Source organism: Podarcis pityusensis (assembly GCF_964106645.2).
Source record: "Podarcis pityusensis genome assembly, chromosome: 16".
NCBI lineage: Eukaryota > Metazoa > Chordata > Lepidosauria > Squamata > Lacertidae > Podarcis > Podarcis pityusensis.
The window spans coordinates 17,092,652-17,115,721 of record NC_138041.1 but is presented as its reverse complement, the minus strand read 5'-3'; the positions used below and the strand labels follow the sequence as shown (position 1 = coordinate 17,115,721).

The following is a 23,070-nucleotide window of genomic DNA, read 5'->3' as shown; positions in this document are numbered from 1 at the left end:
GATCACAGGTACGGAGTCTCTCCCAGCCCTTCTCACAGGTGACATCTGGGGTTGAACCCAGGACCTTCTGCATGTGAGGCAAACGCTCTACCACTTGAGCTACGGCCCAATTTGTATTTGTATGCCACTTACATTTCAGCAAATCTCTACTCAGTTTACAATGCGTGTTAACCTAAGTAGCTTAAATACTGATTCTGCCTGGATAGCTCAGTTGGTAGGGCATGAAGCTCTTAATCCCAGGGTCATGAGTTCGAGCCCCACCTTGGGCAAAAGATTCCTGCATTGCAGGGAGTTGGACTAGATGATCCTCTTTGTCCCTCTGCAATTCTGCGAATCTATAAGGCAAATGCAAAACATTGCATTCTATAAAATAGGATGTGGGGGTCTGTATGGTGAGGGTTGGAATTCCCTCATGCCCCCTTCGTGCCCCCCTTGTGCCCCAAGCCCTCTTCCCTCAATGACCCTGCATGTTCCCTTCCTCAGGTTCTGCCAAGTGGCCAAGGAGAACGGGATGGACATTTTCCGGGTCTTTGACTCCCTCAATTACCTGCCCAACATGCTGCTGGGGATGGAGGCGGCTGGGCAGGCAGGAGGCGTGGTGGAGGCCGCCATCTCCTACACGGGGGATGTGGCTGACCCTAGCCGGACCAAGTACAACCTGGACTACTACGTCAACCTGGCCGAGGAGCTGGTCAAAGCTGGCACCCACATCTTGGCCATCAAGGTAAAAGGAGGTCCGCCACTGGTCTGAACCCCACACAGCGGAGGGGCTCATTCCCTTCCCTGTTTTGGTTCCCACTGCATCCGCCTTTTTCCTTGTGGCTCCTCCATTATTGTGCTTCGGCTCCTCCCCTCTCACTGACTCCTCCCTTAATGAAGCCCCGCCCTGGCCTTACCCTCCCCCACCTTGCCCTCACACCAATCCCTCTGCAATTCCCACCTCGGCCTCCCTGAATGCCTCTCTCTCTTTTTCAGGACATGGCCGGCGTCCTGAAGCCACAGGCCTCCTCCATGCTGGTGTCGGCACTGCGCGAACACTTCCCCAACATCCCACTGCACATCCACACACACGACACTTCGGGCGCCGGGGTGGCCTCCATGCTGGCTTGCGCCGCCGCAGGGGCCGACATCGTGGACGTTGCCGTGGACGCCATGTCTGGGATGACCTCCCAGCCGAGCATGGGCGCCATGGTGGCCTGCACCCGCGGGACTGAGCACGACACAGGTGCAGAAATCGGGCACTGGGAGGAGGGAGGGGCTTCCAGAGATTAGAGAGGTGGGACTTTCTCTTGAAAGAAGGGAAGCAGGAGGCCTTGAGGTTTGTCCCCGGCACCAGTGCTGTCCCTGGCCACAGAGGCACCATACATGATGGTGCAAGCCACCATGGCTTCTTCCCCCAAAGCATTCTGGGAGCTGTTAAAGGGTGTTGAGGGTTGTTAGGAAGCCCCTTATAAACCTCACAGAGCTACAGTTTATAGAGTGGATTAACAGTCTAGAGGGAACTCTGGGAGTTGTAGCTCTTTGAGGGGAACAGGGGCCTCGTAACAACTCTCAGCACCCTTAACAAACTACAGCTCACGGGATTCTAGCATAGCATTCTGTTTGGCTTTTAAATGCATTTTATTTCACTAAAAACAAAAACAAAGAAAAAGATCATAGTAAAATATTGTTACAGCAGGTTGAAAGCAGCATAAGGTTGGGTGTTATCACTGAACTTGTTCTGAAACATTCCTGAAAAATATATTTTTTTCCACAAACCTGTTAGGTTAGTTTAGATGTATTCTTTTACAATAAATTAGCTTAATCATAGTTGCTATAAGCCAAATTTTCTCAGTCCATTCAGATGTATTAGAAAATATGCTTCCCCCTATTTTTAGCTATTATAACTTTAGCAGCAGTTATAAGGTTGAACACTGTTTCTTGATCATTTTCTATAATAACCTATTTTAGATGACCCAGCAGAAATATTATTGCTTCCAAAGGGAATATAATATCCTAACCTATCAGAGATATTAGCCTGAATGGTTTTCCAGAATATTTCTATTTGAGAACAATCCCAAAAGATATGTATGTAATCTGCTTTATTTAATTTGCATAGCCTTTTAAATGTGGGGTGTGAATGTGACCCATGCTTTGGAAGCTAGCTAAAGGCATGTATTTTTACCATAGCTTTTGAAAATTCTGATGGTTTACCTTCCTGTTGAGAAACTCTGTGCTGCTTCTGGTGTTAGTGAGATGGTTTTGATGTTATTTAAATTATTAAGAATTTTGACACATCTTCCTAAAACTCCTGATTGTTTTGTAACCAGCTGTGGGACCTTTTGTTGAAGGGTTGGTAATAAGACATATTTAACAAATTGCTACTACGAGATGTGGCAAAGGCTTCAAAAAGAGCTAGCCCAAAACATTTGATTGCCTGAGGCAAAGAACAAAATGGCACCCTCTCTCCCTTACACATAAGAGCCAACCAGTTGGCAGTTGTATCTTTCTTCAAGACTGGTGATGGGGCCACACCCTCCACTGCCCCTGAGAGCAGCTTAGGGGGTGCAATGCAGGCACAATTCTTCCCCCCAGCACCTCGGCATTGATTCCCAAACCCTAGCATCTGCCCCCTGAGGTATTCACCTCATCCTGTCTAATGGAAGGGCTGGCCTCCATGGCTTGTAAAAGAGGATTGGACAAATGCATGGAGGAGAAGGCTTTCAGCATCTGCTAACCCCAATAGCTACTGTTCCCCACCTGGGCTAAAGCAACGAGGCTTCCCATTCCTACCCCACTACATAGAGCTCTCTTTCCCCCACTCAGGCATCCAGATAGAGAAAGTGTTTGACTACAGTGAATACTGGGAGATGGCGCGGGGCCTCTATGCCTCCTTTGACTGCACGGCCACCATGAAGTCCGGCAACGCGGATGTGTACGAGAACGAGATCCCCGGAGGCCAGTACACCAACCTCCACTTCCAGGCCCACAGCATGGGGCTGGGGAACAAGTTCAAGCAGGTGAAAAAGGCCTACGTTGAGGCCAACAAGCTCCTTGGGGACCTCATCAAGGTAAGTGACGCTTCATCCAGGGCCCAACGCCCAGCGGCTTCCCTCCCATCCACAGCAAGGAGAGGAGGAAGGGCGGGCCTTTGGGGCAGCCAGGGCACCAAAGAATCTCAGGGTCGTGAGTTCGAGCCCCACCTTGGGCCAAAGATTCCTGCATTGCAGGGGGTTGGACTAGATGACCCTCGTGGTCCCTTCCAACTCTACAGTTTATGATAAAGATGCCATGGGGGCTTTGTGCTTTGGGGTTGGAGCAACTCCTCCAGGTGCAGACTGCAGCATTTGGGACTTTTTATTTTGGAGGAAAGGCGAGTGGAGAAAAAAGTTTGCAAAATTCTTCATGGCATGGAGAAAGTGGATGGAGAGAAAGGCTTTTTCCTTTTCCCATGACACTAGAATTTGGCAACATCCACGGTAGATGGATGGATTTATTTATTTATTTGCTTTGTAAAATTTCTATGCCTATTGACCATAGGGAGAACCAGTGGCTCATCGGCCCTCTCCCAAGAGGGAGCCGTCTTCTCACCTTTTCCCTCTTCTTCCCCCCACCCCTTCCTGCTCCCTGCAGGTGACGCCCTCCTCCAAGATTGTGGGCGACCTGGCGCAGTTCATGGTCCAGAACAACCTGACGCGGGAGGAAGTGGAGGCTCAGGCAGACGAGCTCTCCTTCCCGCTCTCGGTGGTGGAGTTCCTGCAGGGCTACATTGGTATCCCCTATGGGGGGTTCCCAGAGCCCTTCCGCTCCAAGGTAAGCACCTTTGGTGTCAGGCGTGGAGAGTTCTCCCCTCCCTTCTGCAACTTCCCAGATAAGAATTAATGAGCAGTTGATAGATTCATAGTCCTTTTATTACAGCGTCATGTTCCGAGCACAAATACATAGCTCTCAGTAAGGAAGCAGTTGCCTAGTCTGATCATTCTTCCGGCTACTGCAGCATTTTGGGCACCAACAGGAAGCTCCTCCCTCCCTCTGACTCCTTTCTTCTCTGATACATTCAGATCTCCGAGTCCATGGGGAGGTCCCCCACACGCTCAAGAGACATCTCCACTAGCTGCCCCCTCCCTTCTGGTTCTGTTGTCATTATCTCGTAACTGGGTAACTCCCTCCTCAGCTGTTCAGCCCATTCCTCTCTCTCTGCTTCTGAACACACTGTGAACAAGGGAGGCGACTCTTCCCCCTCCAGCTCTCCATCGGAGAGAAGCTGGTCTGCCACAGAATGCATTCCCCAATCCTCATCTTCAGACCATTCCCTGACATTGGGGTTCCATGGATTATAATCATATCAGACATAGGGCTGCCACCCCTACTCACATTGTTCGCCAATGCAGCCTCTTCTTACTAACTCCCACCACCCTTCTGGTCAGTGACCAAAATAAATCAATTCATAACTCCCACCACTCACTTTACCCGTCACACAAACCCCCAGCCCCTCATACCCTTACCATTCTCACAGCTTCTTCAACCAACATTTTCTTCTCGGTTCCCTGCAACACTACTTTATTCCAAGTTCTGTTGTTGCTTTAGACCACCAATTCTCCCTCTCCCTTTTCCCCATCTTGATTTCATGCAAATACAGGTTTATGATGCAGCATTGCAAATCCTACACTGTGGTGGTGGTGCATTTTTATGTATTTAGGGAGATAGCCAGGTCAATCATACTCTGAGGAGATGCTTTGAAATCAGCAGTTAAGTTACATCAAGTCCACCGAATTCAGAAGGTCTACTCTTGAGTGGGATTAACTGGGTCACACCTCAGGAAAATCCTTCTTAAGCAAGAAGACATTACAAGATCTTTCTTCATTTCGGCTGGTAACAGCTTCCAGAGGGCTAGAGGCACAACACTAAAAGGCCCATTTCTTACATAAGCAAAGCACACCTCTGGAACATGCAGTTCTCTCAGCAGTGCCCTGTCTGAGTTTCCAGGTAGGGATCTCTGGGGCGAGGTGATCTCTGGTCCTCAGTTGTTTCCCAGCCCCTGGTCAAGACCAGTCTGCCTGAGTCACCCCATCAGGGACACGAGCTGTTGTCTCCTTTGCACTCCTCCAGGTATTAAAAGACCTGCCCCGCGTCGAGGGCCGCCCGGGGGCCTCCCTTCCCCCCATGGACTTTGTGAAGTTGGAGAAGGAGCTGTGCGAACAGCACGAAGAAGAGATCACCCCAGAGGACGTTCTCTCAGCTGCTATGTACCCCAAGGTCTTCAACGAGTTCAAGGATTTCACAGCCAACTTTGGCCCCGTCGAATGCCTCAACACCCGCCTCTTCCTGGAGGGGCCGAAGATCGCGGAAGAGTTTGAGGTGACCCGAAGGGTGGTGGGGCAGAGATTCACACAAGCCCCTTTGCCAAGAGGCAGAGGGAGTGGGGCGCCTCCAACCAGGGTGTAGGTGCTCTTCCCCAGTGATCTGGGGGTGGGGAGGACCATTATCAGAAGCTGGCAATGTCTCAACGAGGGACAGTTATTTGGCCCTCCCCACACTAAGGTACCTTTGGGGCAGCAGTACCACGTAGTCAGACTGGATGTCTTTCCTAACCCAGCCTGAAAATGTCATTGCAGAGCAGATGTTTGGTCACTGAGCTAAAGTCGTGTCCTCAAAAACAAAACAAGGTTCTAGTCTGCATGTTTCTGCATAAAGGGCTGGTCTTAAATAGGAATCACCTGGATAGTTCAGGTGGTTAGAGTGCAGTGCTGATAAAGCCAAGGTTGCCTGTTTGATCCCCGTATAGGACAGCTTCATATTCCTGCATTGCAGGGACTTGGGCTACATGATTCTATGAATCTGTCTCATCAGTCAGACCATAGGTTCATTTAGCTCAGTATCCTCTTCACAGAAAGGCACAGGAAACATCTGCCTACTGCATCTATCTGGCTCAGTGCTATCTGCACTGACTGGCAGCAGCTCTCGGTGGGTTCACGAAGGTGTCCCCCAGCCTTACCTGGAGATGCCAGGGATTGAACTTGGGACCTTTCTGCATGCAAAGGAGATGCTCTTCCCCTGAGCTTTAGCCTAGCAGGCCCTCCAGGGCAAGGGAACTCAGAGCTCACTGTCTTCCCGACACGTAGGTGGAGCTGGAACGTGGCAAGACCCTCCACATCAAAGCCTTAGCGCTGGGAGACTTAAACCGGGCCGGCCAGAGGGAGGTCTTCTTTGAAATGAATGGACAACTGCGTTCCATCCTGGTCAAGGACACAAAAGCCATGAAGGTAAGATTACCCTGCAGATTTTGCGTGCTGCAGCAGAAGCTAACTTTAGTTAAATGTATATTATTATTATTATTATTATTATTATTATTATTATTATTACCCTGTTCATCTGACTGGCTTGCCCCAGCCATTCTGGGTGGCTTCCAACAAATTATAAAACCATAGTCAAACATCAAATGTTATAAACTTCCTTACACGGGGCTGCCTTCAGATGTCTTCTAAAAGTCAGGTAGTTGTTTATTTCCTTGACAACTGACGGGAGGGCGTGCCACGGGCGGGTGCCACTACTGAGAAGGCCCTTGGACCCTTGACTGGAGCACGCATTTAGTTGAAAGCTATAAAATAAAACAAGAAAGCTTATGGTTATCGAGAGCCAGTGGTAGTCTAGTAGTTAGAGTTTCAGACTAGAACATGGGAGTGACCGGGGTTCAAATGCCCCCACTCGGCCATGAGACTCACTGGATGACCTTGAAGGCCAGTCACTGATGCCTCTCATCACAATCCACCTCACAGGGTTGTTGGGATTAAAAAATGCGGGAGAACCAGGCACACTACCTTGAGCTTCTTGGGGAAAAGGTGGGGTATGAAGGCATCAAATAATTAGGAAAGGGTTTGACAGTGGAACAGACTCCCACAAGAGGTGGTACACTCTGCTTCTTGATAGGAAAGAGTTCTGTAGTCCTAGCTAACTATCTAGTTGGAGAACCAAAGAAGCCATGCTTGCCCCTTCGTTCTCAGAAGATACATCCAAAATGGCTCTCATCTCAAGGTCAAATGAGAATGGGAGGAGGAAGTTGTGAATAGGATGCAGCCTAAAAAGTATCAATCTAACTTCAAAGGGTAGAATGAGATCAGCACAGAGTTCAAAGGTACGGGGATAATCTGGGAATCTGGAGGTCTCTATCTGTTTAAACGCCATGCTAACCCCTTTTCTGAGTGGCACCCAGACTTCCAACAGGTAATAAATAGGCAGGCTAGCCATGAGCAAATTAAGGACCAGGGATAGATAAGTGGGTGGACAAGCTGGCGCCAAGATCCAGATCACAGCTTGCAAGATTAGACTTGCATTTCGGGAAGATGAATCGAGTGCCCTTTCGGGTGCGTTTGTTTTGCTCGATTTGGATACTTCTCTAATCATTAAAATTCATCCGTGCCCTCCTGGAAAAAAAAATAATCTTGCAACCAGCAATGCAAATATTAAAAATAAAAAGATTCATCAGCACTGAAATGCCAGTAACAATCAGCCTCAGAGGTGGGTAGGTAGGGGGTTGAAAATACAATTCTTACTCACCAGCGGTGATTTAACAAATGACAATACAATGCTGGTATTGCATCCCTTTGGGGCCTGGTCCCTTCTCATCTGATCCAGCACCTTACCCTGCATCCTGTTCCCAACAGAGGGCTCAGCCAGACCCATCCAGGAGATCCCTAAGAGGGGGCATGAAGGAAACAGCTTCCAGCCTGACAGGAGAGATACACATGGAGGTTCTCTTGGCTAACCGCTGAAAGCCGACAATAGACTCCCACTCCTCCTCCTCCGTGAATCTCTATCTCCAGTTACATTTTTAAACAATCTATGAGCCAGTCTACATGTCCAGAGGACTGATAGGATGTCAGCTGTCTAGGGAGTGTACTGTTTCAAATAAGGGGGGTGGCATAGTCCAATGGGCTCCTGTGTTAAAAAACAACAGTTGAAATACCAAATTCTACACACAAAGAAATCAAGAGAGAAGTCTAGGCTATACCTTTAGTCTAAATCTTTGGCCTTAGTAAGAGCTGAGCTGCTCAGCAGTGGAACAGACTCCCACAAGAAGTGGTGGACTCTCCCTTCCTTGGAAGTTTTTAAGCAGAGGTTGGTTGACCATCAGTCATGTATGCACTGAGGATTCATGAATATTATTCAACACTATCTTAATTGTTAGTTGCAGATTTTGCTGAGTGATTTCATTGTACCGAACCTTACTAGAATCTTGTCTATATGCCAATAAAGGTTTGAGAAGTGAACACACAAAAGCATGATCTAGTTGAGATGCCTGCATTGCAGGGGGTTGGACTAGATGACCCTCAGGCTCCCTTCCAACTCCAATTTATACCCTGGGACTACAGCTCCCATCAGCCAGCCTCTGCTTGGTGCCCCAGCATCTGGGGCTGATGGGCGTTGTAGTTCAGACTGAGAAAAGCAATCCTGACATATCATTCCTCTCTCACTTCTACTCCAGGAAATGCATTTCCACCCCAAAGCCCTGAAGGACGTCAAAGGCCAGATTGGGGCCCCCATGCCCGGGAAGGTGATTGACATCAAAGTGCGGGAAGGGGACCCCATCGAGAAGGGGAAGCCCCTCTGCGTCCTGAGCGCCATGAAGATGGAGACGGTGGTCAATTCGCCCTTGACGGGGACCATCAAGAAGATCTACGTCAAGCCGGAGATGAGCTTGGAAGGGGACGACCTGATCTTGGAGATCGAGTAGCCAGCCCTCCCCCGCTCCAAAAGCAGAACAACTTGTCCCACTCACACGCACACGACCGCCCACTGAAAACTGCTGTTTCCCCTCCCTCCGTTGTAACCCAGGCCCTTGCAACGAAGCCCCTCCTTCTGTAGAAACTCTTCACCTTCTCCCCACCATCCCTTGCCAGGCCTGTATTCTGAATGCTTCAGATGGGGGGGAAGCGCACAGAAATAAAAGCATGGCAGCAGGGAGAGAGGGAGGGATCACGTGGGTCAGGGAGACACAGCTAGCACCCGCTGGTTCCAGGTTAGGAGGCAGACAAGGAAAAGCCCCCCTTTTTTTGAGGAGGGGGGATTTCAGCTGCTGCCTCCTTTTAAGAAATTGATGGCAATTTCAGCCCCCTCCACCAAAAGTGGAGCCTTGGAGAAAACAGACCTGAGTGGGGAGGGAGACCCCATCCCCATAGATGCACATGTGCCCTCTGCCCAGACCCCATGGACCAATTTAGCGGGGGGTGGCAGGGAGTTGTGCTAGGGATCGTTTCCTTACCACCTCCCTCTGCTGCTGCTGCCCACTGCTGACTTCACTACATGCTTCTCCCCAACCTCGGGGGGGGGGGATCTTCTGTAGGACAGATTTCCTTCCTCAGAGCTCCACCCCACCCCACCCACCGCACCTCTTAGAATGAACATTTCAGGTCCAGCACTGCCTTATGGTTGGGGAGGAGGGGAGCAGGGTTAGGACCCTCCCTTCCTCTTCCATCACTCCCTTCCTTAATCACTTATTACAATTGCCAAAACAGAGACTTCTTCTCAAGCCAAATTGCAGAGCAATGGGGGTGGGAGAAACCTTTTTTGGGAGGATGGAGAGGTTCAACTCCTTCCCCCTACATGTGATGTACAAAGCAATCCCAATCACCAGAATGACCTAGGCCAGCTGCCACCAACATGGTAGCCCTCTGGCTGTTTTGGACTACAAATCCCATCAGCCTCAGCCAGCACGTGCTGATGGGAGTTGTAGTCCAAAATGGCCGTGTTGGCCTCAGACGGTGTGTTGTTTACAGGGTTGTTCACCGAGGGCTGGGAGAGGAACAAGGGTGAGGTCCCCTCTTCTTCCTCCTCCTCCTGCCCGTGGGTGAGGGAACAAAACGGAATAATGGAGTGCAAATCATTTTGACTCCACACTGAGGAACTGAACTGAGCCGGCCGGCATGTCGGCATCTGAAGAATCATGGGATTATTTGATGAGACCAGCAGGTGAAACGTGGGATCCACAGAAATTTCACTTGAAAGAAACGAAATCTATATATAAATATCTATATAAATATCTCTATATAAAAGCTCATCAAGACAATCCTGTGTGTGGCGTGTGGATCAAGGGAGGGTCTGTGTGGGTGTGATGGCATCTCTCTCCCTCAGACAGAAGAAACTGAACAACGCTGGAAGACGATTCAGGACAGATAGAGGACCTCTTCACGCCGTGCAGAGCTAAACTGTGGAACTCCCCTCCACAGGAGACAGTGACGGCTACTAGGCATAATGGCCCTGCTCTGCCTCCGCAGTCAGAGGCAATAATGCTTCTGAATACCAGTTGCTGGAAGCCACAGGAAGGGGGAGGGATCTTGGGATCAGGTTCCGCTTGCAGGTTTCCCACATGCATCTTGTTGGCCCCTATGAGAGCAGAAGGCCATACCAGATGCCTGTTGCCTGACTCTGAACTCTGGTTGCTGCTTAAATGCCCAAATGCTTCTCAACACTTTGCACGCAACCTTTTGCCAGGTCCAGGGGTGGCTAATGGCTTTGGGCAGCTCCAGGGGCCACGTTCACACTTTTCAAAACTTTTTAGGGCCACACAGGAGCAGCTGGTCTGTGCGACCTCCCCTCCACATTCTTCCTATGAATGTTGGGCACACAACTCCCCTCCCTCCAGCTGATCACCCCCTCCTCAAATGATCAGTCTAATGATGGGTGAGGAGGGAGGCAATCTGTACCCTCTTGGTGTACTGGGCTGGGGGAGAGACCAAGGGCTTTGCCTATTTTAATCACCAAAATGGGAGGGAGGGCTCCTCGGGAGACCAGAAAAGCATGGATTAGCTGGGGGGGGGGCTGATGCAGTCCACCATATCTCATGCCACGTCCCTCTCCCCTTTTAAAGAATATCTTTGCTTGGTACACTGCAAGACAGAGTGCCTGTGTGTCTCTGCCCACCCACCACCTTAATTTGCCCAGAAGCACAAGCTGGAGCTGGGTGTGGGTGAGAAAGAATGAGACAGGAGTCACGTTCAGGGTTGGACAAGATGAGTCTCCGATTTTTAAATAGCTGCACAAGCTACAGTTCTCAACAATAGGTTTCCCCAGATTTGTGGGGGGGGGGAGGAAGAGGGCCCAATGCGCACACTATATCCTGATCCCAGGAAATCCTGTTGGCGCCCCAGAGCTCACAAGAAGCCCTGGCAGCAAGAGTAATAGAACGGACCCTGAGGATCATCTAGTCCAACCCCCTGCAATGCAGGAATAGGCAACTGTCCCTAATGGGGATTGAACCTGCAGCCTTGACCTTATCGGCACCACACTCTAACCAACTGAGCTACCCAATCCTCTGAAAGTCAGCCCGCACTTGCATAAGGCAACATAGGCACATTTGCATCATAGGATCCTGTGTTCCACAAGTCTGCTTCTACTACCACCCTGACTTGAAGCAAAAAAAAGCACCCCCTTCTTCAGGGGCAGAGGAAGGGGGGGCGGTGGGGGTGGTCAACCCTGGGTGTCATCACTGAGGGAGTGACATTCAGCGTGCTGCCCGCCCGTGACTCCCAAGCCGTCGGGGGAAGGGGCGGAGCTGCGCCGCCTTGCCGGCGACCTTCCCCCTCTACCCTTCGTTTTGACAGCTATGGGGAGGCTTGGGAGTCACGGGCAGGGGGGCGCCATTGCCCCCTTGCTCCTGGGCTGCTTCCTGGGGGGGGGGGGGGGGAGCCTACCCCGAGCTGCCAAAGGAAGAGGGAGGAAGGCTGCAGGCAAGGCAGCACGGCTCCCTCCCCCCTGCCGCCGCCGCCCAGGAAGCAGCCCACCATGGGTGGCTTACCCCCTGGGACGCTCCCCATGGCCCCACCCCTGGGTGCACAGCATGTGTGCCGCTCCAGGTGCGCCTCTGCCCTTCCTGCCTTTCAGGTGATCATCCAAGCTGGGTCTGACGTCCAGTTTCTCCCCCAGGCCACAACTTCCCTGTCCCATTGGCTTGGGGGCTGGAAGAGGAGGGCTTAGAAGAACCCAGTGCAGGGACGAGTAGGCAATGGATTTGCCAATTTTTTAATCTGACATTGCTCCTGTAGTATTCACTACCACCTCCTGTTACGGAAATTGAAGAGGGGGAGCTTCTTCAAACATCGGAAGGCAAAGCAATGGGGAAGTCTCCTGCTAAATTTCAGCGCAGCCAGCAGCTGCTGAAAGGCACAGAAGCCCTCCCTGCACATGGAAGTTGGCAACCTTTCTAGGGAGACTCTCCCACAGACGCACTAAACTCCTCTGCCCAGGTTGTTCTCCTGCCTCTGCTTAGAACTACTTCCCCCCACGCAGCCTCTGCTTCACCAAAATGAGGAAATGCCGACTTCAAAGCATCTTCTTATTAACACGTCAATTATTCTTAAGCTATTATTGTCTTTTCAAACTGAGAAGTGAATTTTCGGAGAATTAAGTGAGCACTCAGCGGGGGCTGCTGAGACACAGCTCAGCTGGCTCTTCACAGCTGTAATTAGCTACCTACACACACACACGTGTGTGTGTGTGTGTGTGTGTGTGTGTGTGTCAGGGAAGAGTGAGGTGGCATGCAGGTCATAAGAAAGAAAAAGCAGTATCGTGCTCTGCATTCAAAGGTGAATGTTTGAGGACATTCCGTTGTAGTAAAGTGGGTGTTTCATGTAAGGAAATTTGAGGTACACAAAGAAAGGAGGAACCATATAGGGGGAAAATGGGTTTTTAAAAATATAAATATTTTTGCCCAGTCAATGCATGTGCTATGGAGGCTTGTCAGGGGCAGGTGGGACACATCAACCTGTGAAGGTAGCCTACCTAGGAGAAGGAAAACTCTGACCCTAAATCTCCACAGCCTTGCAGGATATCTTTGGGAGAAGAAAAAGCTAAGGAGTATCACCTCCTGGCAAATAGAAGGGGAAGAAATGGAGGCAGTGAGAGATTTTACTTTCTTGGGCTCCATGATCACTGCAGATGGTGACAGCAGCCACGAAATTAAAAGACGCCTGCTTCTTGGGAGAAAAGCAATGACAAACCTAGACAGCATCTTAAAAAGTAGAGACATTACCTTGCCAACAAAGGTCCGTATAGTAAAAGCTATGGTTTTCCCAGTAGTGATGTATGGAAGTGAAAGATGGACCATAAAGAAAGCTGATCGCCGAAGAATTGATGCTTTTGAATTATGGTGCTGGAGGAGACTCTTGAGAGTCCCATGGACTGCAAGAAGATCAAACCGATCCATTCTGAAGGAAATCAGCCCTGAGTGCTCACTGGAAGGACAGATCGTGAAGCTGAGGCTTCAATACTTTGGCCACCTCATGAGAAGAGAAGACTCCCTGGAAAAGACCCTGATGTTGGGAAAGATGGAGGGCACAAGGAGAAGGGGATGACAGAGGATGAGATGGTTAGATAGTGTTCTCAAAGCTACCAGCATGAGTTTGACCAAACTGCGGGAGGCAGTGGAAGACAGGAGTGCCTGGCGTGCTCTGGTCCATGGGGTCACGAAGAGTCGGACACGACTAAATGACTAAACAACAAAAACCCTGCACAACTCCCATGTGCAATCCCAAAAGCTGCCTCCTGGCAACTCCTGCAGCCAAGCTGGTGCCAAATGTCTTGCTCTGCTTTCCTTGGGACCACATCAGTGAGGCTGAGAGGGGGGTATTGTCTGGGCAGCTCAGGACCTTCCAGGCATGTTACTTGAGTGCTGGTAATGCAGCGGTTTGACCTCCCCACTGGAGGAGGGGAGTGGCATCCCTGTTCCCAAAGGGCAAAAAATGGAAGCATCTGGACTGGTGCAAACTATTCCAGCTCTATAGAGAAAAGAGAAACTTCTTACAGCTTTCTCTTTCCACTTCCGCCACCTTGTTAGCAGTAACTAAATATTAAAAAGTCACGCTGAAACAATAATCTCCCGAGTCTGGCTTGCACTTGTAATTGCAAATGCCTGCCCATGGCCCATTTTGCCAAAAAATTGCAAATTTAATTACAAGCTTCAAGTCTCTAAGCTTGAGTTTAGCTTCTTTGAATTTGTAGAAAGTCTCTGAAACTCACTGCTGCCTGCACTCCAGTCTCCAAGCAGCGGCAGACTCCAGGGATGCCTATGCTTACCCAGGATTCAGTTTCCTTGGAATGACAGTCAGTGGAGACTGCGACATCCTTAAGATATATGGCTTGGTTTACACATATATTTACAACCTGAACATAGAGTGGAGGGGCTCACAGTATTAGCGCCATAACAGAACTTGCTTAGGTTAGGTTTCCAGGAAAGCCACAGCTTGGGGTCCAGTGCAGAGCAAGACACACACCTGTGTCCCCAGCTTCCAGCATCAGGCAAACTTAAATATAAAACTATCCCATATGCAGCCCCCCTTGGCCTATTCTCCATCTTACAATAACTTGGCATCCAGGCAAGTGAGGTAGCAAAATGCCACCCATTTGTTCCTATGGCAACAGAGCAACCTCTTTGGATATGGTAAATAGCAGTACTTAACTGACCAGCCAAGGTCATTATGTTAACAAAGGAACTTTCTGGATGCTTCTGCAGCCTCTTCTGTAAGACAGCCTGGAAGGGACCTAGTGTATCATCTAGACTGACCCTGCAAAAAAAAAGAAACCCCTCCAAAATATCTGTTTTTATCTATGCAACACCCTTCTCCAATGTTTTGTGCTACAACTCCAGGTTGATGGAAGTCATAATCCAGAATATCTGGTGGGCACCAGGTTGGGGAAGCCTACAGCATTTGAAGTGCTTTACACCCACTTTAATCATTACAACAGCCTGCAAATTCATGCAGAGTTGAGTTTCGAACCAGTCACATTCTGGGTTGCAGCAAAGCCTTCCTTTCAGCTGCTGCTGCTGCTGGCCTTGACAACAACCTCTGGGCGCAAATGAGCCTTTCAATTTGCATTGTGCTGCTCCTTTTCCTGCCCATAAAGCATCTTCAAATTGAATTCACAGGCGGAGGGATTCAAAGAGCCAATCGATAGCATTAACAATTCATGATTCATGCTGGGTTAATTATGAGGCAACAAGGCCAGAGCTCAGTCAAGGTCATGCCATTGCCTGCCTCTGCTCTACACAGCCTCTCTCAGCCCCTGAAAAGCTCCCAACACCCAATTGCCCCTTTGGAGGGAGAAATCCTTTGGAGGGACACCCCATGAGCACTGAAGAACCAGCCTAATCAGGCATCAAAATTAAGTGTTGATAATTTCCCATGAACTCCATGTCCAAATAAAAAAATCCTTCCAGTAGCACCTTTAAGACCAACTAAGTTAGTTCTTGGTATGAGCTTTCGTGTGCAAGCACACTTCTTCAGATACACTGAAACAGAAGTTGCCAGATCCTTCTATATAGTGAGAAGGTGGGGAGGGGTATTACTCAGAAGGGTGGTGGGAATTGGATAACTGGATCCATGTCCAAATCATCCCTTATGGGAGAAGGAGGTGAACTCCCTGCACTCAGAAAGCTCACCTGTCAGGGAGCATCTGCTGAACGTGCAAAGGGCATATCCACACATTCACCACTTGCAATCAGAAGCAACCACCTGGACCACCTAATTCTGCTGCATCTATCTATGTCTCCACCTTTCGTCCAAAGATCCCAGGGTGATTCACAGCATGAAAATAGAGGATAAAGGCACAAAATAATTAAGCAAAGCAAAACAATAACCCAAAAACTCAAATAACTAAAAATAACATTTAAAAGGCTGCAGAATATTAATCGGGCCCAAGTCTGGTTGAACATTTTTGCCTGGCACCAAAGATGTATAATGAAGGTGCCAGGCGAAACTCCCTGGGGAGAGCATTCCACAAATGGGGAGCCACCACAGAAAAGGCCCATTCTCATGTCACCCTCATAGTGACTGTTTCACGCAGCTTCATAACTGCACAAGAGCAATTTTGATTTTTTTTCTATTAAAAAAAGTGTATGAGATAGAGAGAGAGGGAGAGAGAGACACACACACGCACACACACACACAGAGACACTCCTGGTGCATGTATGTAAGTCCTTTTAAAGTTCAAGGGTATTTTACCCACTTGAAAACATTTTCCAAACCTCACTATTCTCCCCCTCCACTCATTGAACAAGGCTTTTTCTTGACATTCTTTCATAATCTTCCTCCCCTTTGAAGTGAAATTGACTAGATCAGAATACAGAGGATTTCATCGCTGTAGAAAAGAGGGGAAGAGTGTGCATGCAATCTGCATCTTGAGGCAAACAGCAGATCCACACCTTACATTTAAAGCACATTTAAAGCATGCAGCTTTCCCAAAAGAATTCTGGGGACTGTAGTACACACACACACACACACACACACTTCCCAGCATCCTTAGCAAACGACAGCTCCCAGGATTATTTGGAGGAAGCCATGTTCTTTAAATGTGTGTTGAATGTGCTTTAAATGTATGGTGTGATAGCAAGCCTAAATGCAGGCCTGCAACACCCAGTCGCCTTTTTGTTAATTCTCCCCTCTTCTCACCCTGTTCCCACCACTTCTTTGAGTAATATCTAGCCTGAGAAAAACCTCTGGAGAACTCAAAATGCCTCTCGTTTTATGACATATTTTGGTTGGTCCAAATAAATCTATTGCCCATCTGTGAGTTTAGGTAAATAGAACAAACCATCTTCCTTGGCTGCGGTAAAATTTGTCACCAACACTGACACTCTCACATTCATTAGTTGTGTCTCACTATAAGAGGTGTTTCTCATTTCTTAAAGGGCTTTGAGCACAGGCCCACAACATGAATTTGCATAATATTGGCATATGCCAATATATTTGTATTGATACCTCTGGTCAAATCAAGATGTTGATTGGCTGGGATTGCACCAGTGCTGTGCTCTGCACTGTGCTCAACCAAAAATAATAATAATAATAATAATATTTTAAAAAATATTTTTATTTTGCAAATTACAGTTCGATAAAGAACAGCAATGACAAAGCAGTTACAGATCTCTCGGGTGTCATTATTACAGTATATTCTTTTATATTTTTTTATATAAACCATTTCCATTGGCTTATTGAATGTTTACAGATAAATTATAAACAGATAAAAACATTGACAGGATTATTGTAATAACCTGCAGTTTCATAGGAGTATATATTTAAAGGAGATGAATAAATGAGCAAATTAAGTGAATGTGGATATGCAGAAGATATTAAAAACAAATTTAAGGAACCACAGAAAGAGGGGGAAGGAAGTCAAGTTTTGAAATGCCAAAGTGATTGTAAAATTAGTGAAATGTATAAAATTAGTGAAATGTATAAACTTGAAAAGTATAAATAAAATTTTAAAAAAGAAAAAAAATCTATAGGCATTAAAATCAGAGAGAAAAAAATCAGTAAACATACTATCTGAAATAGCCCCTCCAAAATCATGGGTGGGTTCAAGAGAAGGATTTCTGAGCATTAGGAATGGAAACCATTCCATGTCAAATTGATTAGATATAGCTTCACCCCTCACTTTCTGCATATCATGTGTCAATCTTTCCATGACAGCAAGACGCCAAAAACTCTTATAATAATTCTGTGGTCAAAAAAATCAGAGGACATTTTTCAGCCTCTGACTTTTGTTGATCTGACTGCAACCAAAAGGACATTGCTAAGATCTTTATGGACGGTTAGTTTAATAGTAATGATAACAACGACAAACAACAGCAACAGAAAGGGAGGACAAGGGGCAGAAGATTTAGAGCTCTGCACAAAAGACCCAGGACTCAGCCCCCCCCCCCCCCCGCCCAGGCTACCTGCAAACACTCCTGGTACTTATCAAGGTACCAAATACTGGATTAGTCCTAGCAGCATGGCAGCCATCAGGGGAACCGTGCTCTTCCGTAGGACCATCCCTGCCATGCAACAGATTGGGGGTTCAGAAACCGCCATGCTTCAAGTTGGAGGGGGCAGATGAAGTGCTGAAGGCCTGTCAGAACGGTACCATTTTCAGAAGGGTTCCCACTATGCAGCAAAAATGGCAGCATCTTGTAACAGCTTAAAGACACACCATCAGATGGACAGAATGTCATCCTGAGTTGGGTGCAGCAAGAGTTCTTTAAACTGTTGGTCCTAACATAGGTGGGAGTTTCAAAAGACCTCTGCAATGATCAACCTAAACATGCACTTTCCAGAAGGGCGGTTAGTTCTAGGAGTCTGCTGAAGCAAAAATCAACAGTAGGCCTTGTGACACCCCTTAGAGACCGACCAGTTATGCCACGGAAGAAGACCCTCCAGGTGTCCCTATTTTCCAGGGACAGTCCCTGTTTCTGATTTGATCTTGGAAGGTTCCACTATCCCTTAAGATGTCCCTATTTTCATCAGAGAATTGTTGGAAGGTATAGAGTTATGCAACCCCCGAGCCAAGGAGATAAGTAATTATATAACCTTTAGAAGACATCTGAAGGCAATCCTGCATAGGGAAGTTTTTTTAATGTTTAATGATTTATTATGTTTTTATGTAAGTTGGAAGCTGCCCAGAGTGGCTGGGGCAACCCAGTCAGATAGGTGGGGCAGAAATAGGAGGAGGAGGAGGAGGAGGAGGAGGAGGAGGATAGAAAAGGACATCCCTATTTTCATCAGGAAAATGTTGCAGAGTATGCAGCAGAAGTTTTCATGGACTAGTTCCCACTTCACCAGATGCATGCATCAGACTAAAATGGACAGGTGAATACATGAAAGCTCATCCCATAGTACAAGCTGCCAGTCCTTAAGCCTGAAAGTTTAATGTGTATAGTAGGGTTTTCACCTGTCTTGCATAATACAGTGGTACCTTGGTTGTCAAATGGCTTAGCTCCTGAACAAATCAGCTCCCGAATGTCACAAACCCTGAAGTAAGTGTTCCAGTTTATGAACGTTTTTTGGAAGCCAAACTTCCAACATGGCTTCTGCAGCTTAACTTGAGTGCAGGAAGTTCCTGCAGCCAATCGGAAGCCACGCTTTGGTTTTCGAATGGTTTTGGGAGTTGAACGGACTCCCAGAATGGATTAAGTTTGATAACCAGGGTACCACTGTACAGGATTGTCCTGTATGTATTTCATGTCTCCTCAATCTCTCTCTCTCTCTCTCTCTCTGCCAAGTTAGAGATCGTCTCCAAATGCAAGGCTGTGTGAAACCACATGCATTTAAGCTCTGGGTAGCCAAGCACAGACAGATTTACAAATTCGTGTGTGACAAATTCCAGAGGGGCTATCCTGTTAGGCTGCTATAGATTGTAATGGGTTGTTTTAAAGTCACTTCAGCACCAGATGAAAAGAAAAAGAAAAAGTCCCCCACCCTGTCCTATATTTTGCCAGAACAAAGGTGGCAACCCTAAGTACAGTAGTGGGTGGCAAAATTTAAGACAGCTTTACTAGGTCAGAAAAACAGCAGCAGCTGGGAATTCACAAAAGTGGAGTCCACTGGCCTACAAATATCACAGGCTTATACAGAGGCATTTCCTTGCCTTAGCTTTACACGTGTGTAGAATGAAGTCATGTTCTCCTAGGAAAAGCAGGCCTGTATTATCAGAGCTGGATGCCTGATTCAGCGGGAACAAAGTGCCTACTTTCTATCAAACTGTCTCAAGGTTGTTTTTCCTGCACAAACCGTTCTTGACACATTCTTAATGCAGCCTGAGTAAGCAGATTCTCCTAACGGTACCCGTTTCACACACTGTTTTTGCATTTCTTCACATGTATAAATCAATGTGTTTATCCACCACAGGCATCACAAGCCTTCAGTTGTCCCAGTGAGTGTAGATAAGATAAGATTGTTAGCATCTTTCCCAGTTCTACCTGATGAGCTCTGTGTATCTCGCTACCTTGCATATTCCACCTGCAGAAGCCTTGTCCTAAACAACTCACTCTGTGTGTGTGTGTGTGTGTGTGTGTGTGTGTTATATCACACCATTGACACAGGCTAAGGGCTCCTCCAGCAACCGATTTCTTGGGCACATTCATTCTGACTTGCTTGCATAAAGCTCAGTTGGCAGAGCATGAACCTCTTCATCTCAGGGTTGTGGGTTCGAGCAAAAGGATTCCTGAATTGTGGGGTTGGACTAGATGACCCTCGTGGTCCCTTCCAACTCTACAATTCTGTGATTCTACATGGAGGTTAGACTGTATCCAATCTTGGTAAGCACTCGTTCTTATTTGTATGCAGTTGTTATTTTATTATATTTATATATTTTAAAATTGATATACCACTTGATTGTAAAACAAAGTAACGACCTCAAAGCCGTTTTCAAAAAGTTAAACGACGACAGTAAATATGATTTACCCACAGTGTATTTATTTATACATCTTCCCATTAATCGTTCATCTGTTCCACACTTTCCAATGTGTTTCCAAACTGCAGAGAGTCCTGGTTGTTCAGGTTTTTTAATGTGGATTTGTTGCACTACTGCAACAGACACTTTAAAGGACTTTAATTGTGCAAACCAAAAGTTCCCTGCACGTTCTTGAATCCGTCCCACAAAATAGTGGTAGTCTGAAGGCAACCCCCTCCCCTCCAATTTGATTGGAGTAGGGAGCACTTTCATATCCTGTAGTCAAGGAAGCATGTAGCAGCTGTAGTTCTTCACAGAGAACATTGTACATATTATCGCTCAAACTGTGGATCACACCTCCAAAGCCTGGCTGACAATCACACATCCACCTTTAGAGGTTATTTTCAAACTATGCTGATGTTTTACGTGCACATCCTTCCCTTCCTCATTAGTTGAGGGTTGCAGCTCAGTTGCAAATCTGGCTACAGTCTAATCATCGAGTGACCTCCAGATTTTGTCAGACTCCAACTTCCATCATCCACAACGATGGGAGACGTAGTCTCACTGCATCTGGAAAACACCACATGGGCTAAATTGACTTTAGATCTAAATTGACTTTAGAACCAGCAGGCAGGCAAGCTTATTCAAAGCCTCTGCCTCATCTCCTGTTATATCAATCATCCAAAAAGATGTTATTTTATTTTATTTGGTGGCCCCAATATAACAGTGAAGCAAAGAGTTGCAGGTGCTTGCCACACCTTGGAAATTTGGAATAACATTGCAGCCTAGTGGTCAGAAAGAGCAAGTGAAGGTGGATTTCACATAAATAACTTATTAATTCTCCCACTTCACATAATCAATGCTGGGCATTTTTAACATATCACAGAATCATCGAGTTGTTGAGTTGCCTCTGTCCTTCACATTTGAACCCATTGGTTCAGGACCTACTATCTATCAAACTGTCTCAACCTGATTAGTGTGAGATATGTGCGCGATGGGTTGGCCTCATCAGTGGGAGAGATCATCATGTCTCACTGGTCAGCTACTGCCGCCCTTAAGCCAGGCAGCCCCCAGGCGATGAAGGGCTGACCCTCCACTGTCCACCTGCTTCAGAGGGTGCTTGGAGCTCTGAGTCTCACTCGACAAACGGTTTGAACTTCTGCACCAGGCAAAAAAGCAAAGAAACAACCCCTCTTGTGCTTAGCAAGCTTGAATATCAGGACTATGTACCCTGGCTTGTCTACTAACCAGTTGCAGGTCAACGACTGACAGAAGACAGGCATCATTGACCGTGAACAGAAAACACTCAACATTGACCTTGTCGCTCTGCAGGAGACCAGACTTGCTGCAAATGGCTGCCTCCAAAAGAAGAACAAATAGATCAGTTCTTCTATGTGTAATGTCCAAATAGAAGCTTTTGTGTTCCACGTATGTTTTAGCGAATACAAGTGTCAAATGTAACTACTTTAAGGAGCAGTACTTGCAAAAGATGAACTTTTCTTTGTAATGTTCCACATCTGCCTTTGCAAAGTATGGTTGTTCTATGCAGCTGCTGTATGCAGGTATCAGACGAAGGATACAAAAGATCTTAACATAATCAAAATCCTACCATTTTCCCATTTCTAGGGCTTTGGGGGTCCCCACCCCCAAATCTATACCAACCAAGGAACTTGACCAGGCTGACAGGAGGGTCCTGGACTGTGAACACCTATTCCTGCTGGGAGATTTCAGTGCCACAGCAATAAAACCATTAAAATAAGGTTACCAGATGTCCCCATTTCCCGGGGGCAGTCTCTGGATTTACAAATCAGTCCCCGGATTTACAAATCAGTCCCCGGATTTACAAATCAGTCCCCATATAAAATCCATTGAAATTAAAAAGAGTCCCCGGATTCATTTAAAAAAATCTGGTAACCTTACATTAAAAGCCTGTTGAAAGAGTTCCTTGGGGAGACAGATTGCTTTTTAAACCACTCTGGAAACTGGAGCGCTGGGAAGGCAATAGGCTCTCTTCACAACTCTCAGCACTCTTAACAAACTACAGCTCCCAGAATTATTTGGGGGAAGAAACCATTACAGTGGTACCTCTGGTTACGTACTTAATTCGTTCCGGAGGTCCGTTCTTAACCTGAAACTTTTCTTAACCTGAAGCACCACTTTAGCTAATGGGGCCTCCCGCTGCCGCCGCACGATTTCTGTTCTCATCCTGAAGCAAAGTTCTTAACCCGAGGTACTATTTCTGGGTTGGCGGAGTCTGTAACCTGAAGCGTATGTAACATGAAGCGTATGTAACCCGAGGCACCATTGTACTGTTTATGGTGATATCACAGTGCTTTAAATGTATGGTGTGAATGTGGCTTATGATGACTCAGTCTGATACAACCCAGTGTTTAAAATAGCGCCTGGGAATCTGGTCAGGACTTTCCCTTGCATTCTGGACAAAAATCCCTCTCCAAGCTGCTGTTTCCCCAGGGAAGGGAGCTGCTGGCAGCCTCCCCCCCCCCCCCCACTTCGGGGTCCCCTGCCTAATTCCTCTCCTCCCTTCCCTGCCAGGCTGCGGTTAAAATGACAAAACATAAATTTGTGCCTTTAAATGCGTAATCCGGTTTGGCACGGAGGCACCCAAATGTTTCAAGACCTTTAGGCAGGCAGCGGAGAAATTCCCACCCCGTGGAAAGGCAGAGCTTCTTGCAAAGCTGCCTGCCTGAGATAAGCCGTTCCTCAAACAGGCAATAGAGGGGGTGTTATCCTATCATCTTATCTAGGTCAGGAAAAGCCTCGCTTTCCGTGGGTCACTGAGCCTTTTGAAAGCCAGGTGGTGGTAACATTTCACGGAGAAAGCTAATTTAGCTTTCTCTCTCTTTCTCTCTTTCTCTCTCTCTCTCCCTGTTTAGG

General features: G+C 47.4%; 1 protein-coding gene across 10 annotated transcripts in view; it reads left to right on the top strand.

The window, feature by feature from the left end:
- Positions 1-10,042, top strand: part of PC (pyruvate carboxylase) — a 265,178-nt gene extending 255,136 nt beyond the window's left edge. For all 10 annotated transcript variants that reach the window (XM_080984200.1, XM_080984194.1, XM_080984196.1 and 7 more), the window contains 7 exons: positions 484-724; positions 976-1,225; positions 2,806-3,050; positions 3,613-3,792; positions 5,089-5,337; positions 6,102-6,242; positions 8,462-10,042. In XM_080984200.1, coding sequence (XP_080840326.1) covers positions 484-724; positions 976-1,225; positions 2,806-3,050; positions 3,613-3,792; positions 5,089-5,337; positions 6,102-6,242; positions 8,462-8,710 — 1,555 coding nt within the window. In that variant the 3' untranslated portion in view covers positions 8,711-10,042. The remainder of the gene's footprint in view (positions 1-483; positions 725-975; positions 1,226-2,805; positions 3,051-3,612; positions 3,793-5,088; positions 5,338-6,101; positions 6,243-8,461) is intronic.
- Positions 10,043-23,070: the final 13,028 nt, after the last annotated feature.